This window comes from Ictalurus punctatus, chromosome 2, assembly GCF_001660625.3.
Source record: "Ictalurus punctatus breed USDA103 chromosome 2, Coco_2.0, whole genome shotgun sequence".
In the NCBI taxonomy this organism is placed as follows: Eukaryota; Metazoa; Chordata; class Actinopteri; order Siluriformes; family Ictaluridae; genus Ictalurus; species Ictalurus punctatus.
This window is the reverse complement of record NC_030417.2, coordinates 37,532,320-37,539,096: the sequence shown is the minus strand read 5'-3', so window position 1 is coordinate 37,539,096 and position 6,777 is coordinate 37,532,320. Positions and strand designations below refer to the sequence as shown.

General features: G+C 44.1%; 1 protein-coding gene across 1 annotated transcript in view; it reads left to right on the top strand.

Annotated features, from left to right (window-relative positions):
- Positions 1 to 5,586, top strand: part of LOC108275959 (voltage-dependent calcium channel gamma-2 subunit) — a 61,238-nt gene extending 55,652 nt beyond the window's left edge. Inside the window, exons 3-4 of the mRNA XM_017487144.3 lie at positions 1 to 102; positions 2,618 to 5,586. The exon at positions 1 to 102 is cut by the window's left edge and continues 39 nt beyond it. Coding sequence (XP_017342633.1) covers positions 1 to 102; positions 2,618 to 3,153 — 638 coding nt within the window. The 3' untranslated portion in view covers positions 3,154 to 5,586. The remainder of the gene's footprint in view (positions 103 to 2,617) is intronic.
- The last annotated feature ends 1,191 nt before the right edge of the window (positions 5,587 to 6,777 follow it).

Genomic DNA, 6,777 nt, shown 5'->3' with positions numbered 1-6,777 from the left:
TGATCCTGCTCTTCATGGGAGGCCTGTGTATAGCTGCCAGCGAGTTCTACAAGTCCCGCCACAACATCATCCTCAGCTCCGGGATCCTCTTCGTCTCGGCAGGTAACGAGACACATGGTGGGGGGAGGGGTTGGGGGGGGGGGGGGGCGTACCCCAAGAGAGGACATACACCGATCAGTCACGACATTTGATTCAAAACTGACAGGTGAAGTGAATGACGTCGATTATCTGTCGAGGCGTGGGATATATTTATCAGGCAGCAAGGGAACGGTCAGTTCTGGAAGTCGATGTGTTGGAAGCAGGAAAAATGGGCAAGCGTAAATGTCTGAGCGACTGGGTCAGAGCGTCTCCAAAACAGCACGTGTGCGTGTGCGGCGCTTACCTGGGGAACACATGGCACCAGGGTGCACTATGGGAAGAGGGCGAGTCGGCGGAGGTAGTGTGATGTTCTGCTGGAAACCTTGGATCCTGACGTTCAGTGGATGTTACCTCGACACGTAACATCCGCCTCCCTAAACATCGTTACAGACCGAGTACACGCCTTCATGGTGACGCATAATCACAGCGGCCTCTTCCGGCAGGATAACGCTCCCCGAGACACTGCGAAAATGGTTCAGGAACGGTTCGACGAACACGACGAAGAGTTCAAGGTGTTGACCCGGCCTCCAAATTCCCCAGATCTCAATCCCATCGAGCGTCTGTACGACGTTCTGGACAAACGAGTCCGATCCACGGAGTCCCGACCTCGCATCTTACACCACTTCAAGGATCTGCTGCTAACGTCTTGGTGCCAGGAACCACAGCACACCTTCGGAGGTCTCGAGGAGTCCAGGCCTCGACGGGTCGCCGTTTATGACCTACACGATATTAGGCAGGTGGTTTTAATGTTATGGCTGATCGGTGTATCCCTGCACTTTAGGATCCTTAAATTCCCTTATTAGTACACTGTATTGTTTTTAGTGCAAAATCAATTTTTGCTTTAGAAGCGCATTTGCTAGTCAGTCAGGCAGTTGTACGGAATAAAAACACTCCGTGTCGTGCTGTTAGAGGAAAACAATCAACCGCGGCGTGGTGTGTTGAAGCGGAGTCGCTGGGAGTTGATTATTTTCCAATAACTGCACGTCCTGAGGTGTTTATTTCTGTTAGACCACAGCAGTTTGTCAACGTTGACCATTTTTACTTATCAAAGAACGTCGCGTTTTCCATTACGTCGACGGTACGAGACAGTTCCCGTTCTCATCACTGGCCGTGGAGACGCCGTCCGAAAAATACCAAACAATCGTCTCCTTTACAGGAAACGTCACCAGATCAACATTTTATACACGTTTATTTTTTCTTCTTCTTCTTCTTCTTTGTTAAATAACAGCACGTTTTTTAATTAATTTATTATTAGACTCGGATTATGTGGAGCAAGTCCCTGTGAGCGAGCGGTTGCTATAGAAACAAGAACGTGTTAGAACAAGCGCATTAATATTAACCTGCCGTTACAACACAGAAGACGAATCGACACGTTTCCGACCAATCGGATTACAGGATTCAACAGCACCGCGGTATGATATGGGATAAGGCTTCTGCGCGTCCGGACGTGCGGTTAAAACTTTTACGCCACGTTCGTACTTTAAATCAGACCGCGCTCTTAGTCCAACGTGAGCAAAAACGATCGATGAGAGGAAAACGACACCGTTGGTAGTCATGAAAAGTAAATATCATGATACTGTACACGCAGGGACGCAAGAATATTCAGCTCACGCTCTTTTCCTGCCTCTGATCCTGTTGCTAGGCTAAAAAGAGGCCGTTTGGGATTCGCACTCTAAAAATACGATGTCCCTGACACACTTTCCCAATGATCTATCATTTCGGTCTGACTCTACCACAGACAGGTGTGTGACGGAACGCAGCATCGTGTAGGTCACGATTACCTCAGGTCACTCCCGGATAAGACAGAAGGCTGGTTTTACATCTTTTCACACGCTAACACAAACACACTGTAGCCTACATACACACACTCACTCACACACACACACGCACACACTCACACACACATCATTACTCATGAAACTGATGAAGCGATTTTTTTTTTTCCATACACGTGTTCAATTCAAAGTGATATTTCGCTCCGAAATGCTAGCATGACCCACAGTGAACGGAAGCTAGGAGCGCTAATCTGATTAGCTTAAAACTAGCTGTCGGGTTTCGCTTGTTAGAAGGATTTTAGAGTCACGGACTACTTTTGTTAAAGGCTACTACTACTACTACTATTGTTAAAGGCTTAAAAGCGCATGCTTAGAACTCAGTAGTGGTTATCGGTTATCATTAGCATTATTAGCAAAACTAAACAGCTCTTGCTAGCTTTTGTGATTAGCAAGCTTAGCCTTGGGGGGGGGGGGGGTGGGGGGGGGGAGTATGGCGTCCTTACTGAGTCTCAACATTTCTAGAAAGGAATATTAGAAATTTACGGAAAGCTGGAATAATAAATAAATAAAGCATAAGGTGATTTGAAGGTCCTGCTAGCTTACAGTTGTTATTAGCAAGGGTCAGGAATATAATAGGCCTACAGTATGAGCTGAGCTCGCTGAGTTTGTTCTAAGTGTCACGTGTAACTCTGTGTCTCCGACAGGTCTCAGTAATATCATCGGCATGATCGTGTACATATCGGCGAACGCAGGCGACCCCACCAAGAGCGACTCGAAGAAGAACAGCTACTCGTACGGCTGGAGCTTCTACTTCGGCGCGCTGTCCTTCATCATGGCCGAGATGGTGGGAGTCCTGGCTGTGCACATGTTCATCGACCGGCACCGGGAGCTGAGATCAGGCGTGAGGGCCGCCGATTACCTGCACAGTTCAGCCATTACACGGATCCCCAGCTATCGCTACCGCTACCGACGCCGCTCACGCTCGAATTCTCAGTCGCGCTCCTCGTCGCGCTCGACGGAGCATTCGCAGTCACGCGAAGCCTCCCCGGTCGGTCTGAAAGGCTTCGGCACCCTGCCCTCCACCGAGATCTCCATGTACGCGCTAAAGGGGGGCCACGGCACCCCCACGGCCACCTACAACTCGGACAGGGACTTCCTCCAGGTCCACAACTGCATCCAGAAGGAGCCGAAGGACTCGGCTCACGGAAACTCAGCCAACCGACGCACCACGCCCGTATGAGGACCCCTATCCCCGGTGAAATAAACACGACAAGGGGCAGAAAGTTCGGGGCCCTGAAGTTTTACCTGCTCAAATTTCATGTCTCATGATTAGGAAGAGCTGGGCGGAGTTCTTGTTCTTTTCCACAGTATGTCACGTTCGCATGATTTTTTCCCCTCCCCCGCCATTTTATCTTAGATTAAAAGCCAGCTCGGGTGTGTGAATTTAGGTGTGTTATTGAACACGCTGGCGCTGAATTTTATTACCGTTCCTAACACGCCCTCGTCGACGTTCCCTTAGAAGAGTGGCCACTTGCAGTGACATTTTCAAGAGGAAAACACTCGACCTTGGCGTTGAAACAATCTCCGAGGCAATTATCTTTTTTTTCTTCTCTTTTTTTTTGTTTTTTTTTGTTTGTTTTTGACCTATGAGTCATAATGGCTTGCTATTTCGCTAGTAACACAGTAGCAGTTTCGTTGGCTGTCAGTGCAGGTGAAGAACTTGGAGTAATCCCAGTTTGATATTACAGATGGTGTTCATTTTTTTAAAAATTAGAACCTTAAACGCAGCATCGTCCACCATTTCCTGGGAAAGCTCCTGAAATCTACTCCGGAGATGATCCCCTCATCTAACGATCCTCACGTGACAGTCCGTACGGGATCCGTCGAGTTTGTCTGTGACCGTTGCGTCCAAAAAAATGCTCGATTTTGCCGCGTTTTTCTTTCTTTCTTTCTTTCTTTCTTTCTTTTCTTCAAAATTCGTGATGCGATTTGCAGAGTTTTTTTTTTCTTTCTTTTTCTTTTTGCGGAAAACTAGTCGAATTGGCGAGATCGCAATCGAAATAGTCTTTCGCAGCGATGTCTGACGGGTAAATGAGACCTTTCAGCTGTCCTCACGTTCCACGCACGTGAATCGAAGAGGGCTCTGGTCGAACGCACGTTGGGACGACGTCACGTGACGCGTCTCGGCCCGGATCGGCGGAAGACTTGCTGTAATTTTTTGACTTTCGCTTATAAGATATTGTACTGGCTCTTAAGGGGAAAAAAAAAAAACGTGAAAGGAAGTCGATAAGGGCGTGTTAAAGTGTGGTATTGAAACAAGGCCCAGGGTAAAAACAAAAGCTTGTACTTTCTTTTCAACTCGTACGTATTGATTTGATCAGTCGCGATATTGTTTGCTTTTTATTTGTTTGTTTGTTTGTTTGTTTATTTATTTATTTGTTTGTTTATTTATTGCATAAAAACTGTGAAACACCGCAGTAGGGATTTCGGTAAGGAATAGCCCAGACTGCAAACAAAGCGATACATTATATATATATATATACATACATGCATATATATATATATATATATATATATATATATATATATATATATATATATATATATATATATATATATATATAATGTATTAATTTTCTAACTTATTTAAAGACTTTTCTGAAGTGCAAAAAAAGTAACAAAAAACAGACAAGAAGCGCAAAACTGGCGGGCGATGAGAAACCGGAAGCGATGTGAACAGGAAGTAAAAGCGAAACAAAAAAAAAACAAAAACAAAAAAAAAACAACAACAACAAAAAAAAATATTTTCCACCACAAAAGCTGCTGGAACAAAGAGACACTTTTGACTTTCCACGAAAAAATCTATTCTTTTAAAAACGAACCTTCTCATCTTTTGCTCCGTCCCTGTCCGCTTTCTTTCTTTTTTTTTTTCCCTCCTCCCTGTCGCCTTCAGCAGGACAGAGTTAAAGGCAGACGCTGAAGGGGAAAGGTCAGAGGTCAACTGAGGGACTCCAGGATCCACTGCCAAGATGGAGGATGGAAGAAAAAAAAAAAAGCGAGGTGGAGAGGGCGAGGAAAAAAAAAAGACGAGGATGCCGAACACTTAATAAATCCTTGCGGGGAAAAAAAAAAGAAAAGAAAAAAAAAAGAAAAAAAAGCAAGTGACGTAACGGACAGCGAAAACGTTACGAGACGTGAAGCGAAGTAACTAATACAGAAATTAAATGCATGCTATAAATTTACAGAAAATCTGCTCTTGAGACATTTTAAAGGATAACAGTAATCATAACGGGGGGGGGGGGGCGATGCTAAAAACATTGATGTGTACCTTTCTTTTCTTTCTTTTTTTTAAAAATCCAACTCATTATACAGCTTTTGGTAACAAATCGACCTACAACAATCTCTGAGGGGTTTTTTTTTTGTTGTTGTTCTTCGTTCTTTCTAAGTAAATGTTTCTAAGTAAATTTCATTTTGGAAATCACACAGCCTTAGCCATGCTTTCTTTTTTTTTTCCTCTTCTTCTTCTTCTTCTTCTTCTTCTTTTCCTTTTCTTTAAAATAAATTTCAGTGTGTTGTTTCAAATGAACTCTAAAAAGGTGCCAAAAACAGAATGATCCTCGACTTGGATGCATCGAGTTCTGACGAATAAAAGACGAACCCCAGGGGGAACCAAGCCGCCGTTTCTGTGTGGGTTTTTTTTTTTTTTCTGCACGCAACGTGACCTCTGACCTTTTTTGGATTCCAGCGGAATCGTTGTCCTGGACTCGAAACTCATTGGCGACGCTATAATACGTTTTTGTTTTCCCTTCCATTTTCAAACCACAGTCTGAATTGACTAGAAACGCAATCCTTCGATCTTCGGTGGATCATCCGCTCGCATCTGTCCATCAATCTCTCATCTTTCCTTCATTCGCATGTCTCTTGTATCATTTTAAAGACACACATCGACTCCATCCATCCATCTCTCTCTCTCGCTTTTTTTTTCCCTACAGTGCCTCATTACAATAAAACCATTAAAAAACGCGACACAGTTTAAACAGAGGAAATCAATCATCAGGTAATAGCCACTCGTTTTCCCTCGATCAAGATTACTGACTGATTAATGTCTTGCTTTTCTCGTTTAAATCACTCGGCGTCGTTCGGTCCGCGGCCTGCGGATTGAAATTAGAGCCGCTACGATTTCGATTCCCTCTTCCCGGCAGGCAGGTGATCTTTCGACATCTTTCATTTTCATTGCGACAGCCGCTGTACTTTTTTTAATCTATTACCGGAGATCTATCAAACCTCCGTTACTCATTCCAGCTTTCAAATGGATGGAAATAGGAACCGTGGAATATGAGATATTTCCTGGATGTACAACATATAAATAACGAGGAAAGACAGGATATCAAGCATCTCACCGCTATTAAAAATCGATCTTTAACTAGCAGATATTTACAGAACGAGGTTCCGCAACTTGTACAGTGAAGTGAAATTTTATACAATTGCCAGATGTTAAATTGTTGGGATGTGGCTACTTGGCTGTGCATGAAGGCACGGACGCATTTAAGTAATTTTACAGAATTTTCCACAATTTTGCGCAATAGGCCTCGTTTATGAATGAGTTAGTAAAGTCGTGTGTAAATAGTTGCTTGGTCAAACTGCACTATTCATTCCCACCAGATTTACAGACGTTTCACTGATATTCTTAGTTACAGTGGCGCTCGAAAGTTTACACAGATGTGACCTAAAACATCGTCCTGGACCAGATGCAGCAAAACCATGACACTACCACCACCATGTTTCACAGCTGCGATTAAAGCTTCTTAAGCTGGAATGCAGTGTTGTCCTTTCTCCAAAACATAACGCTCGTCATTTAAACCAA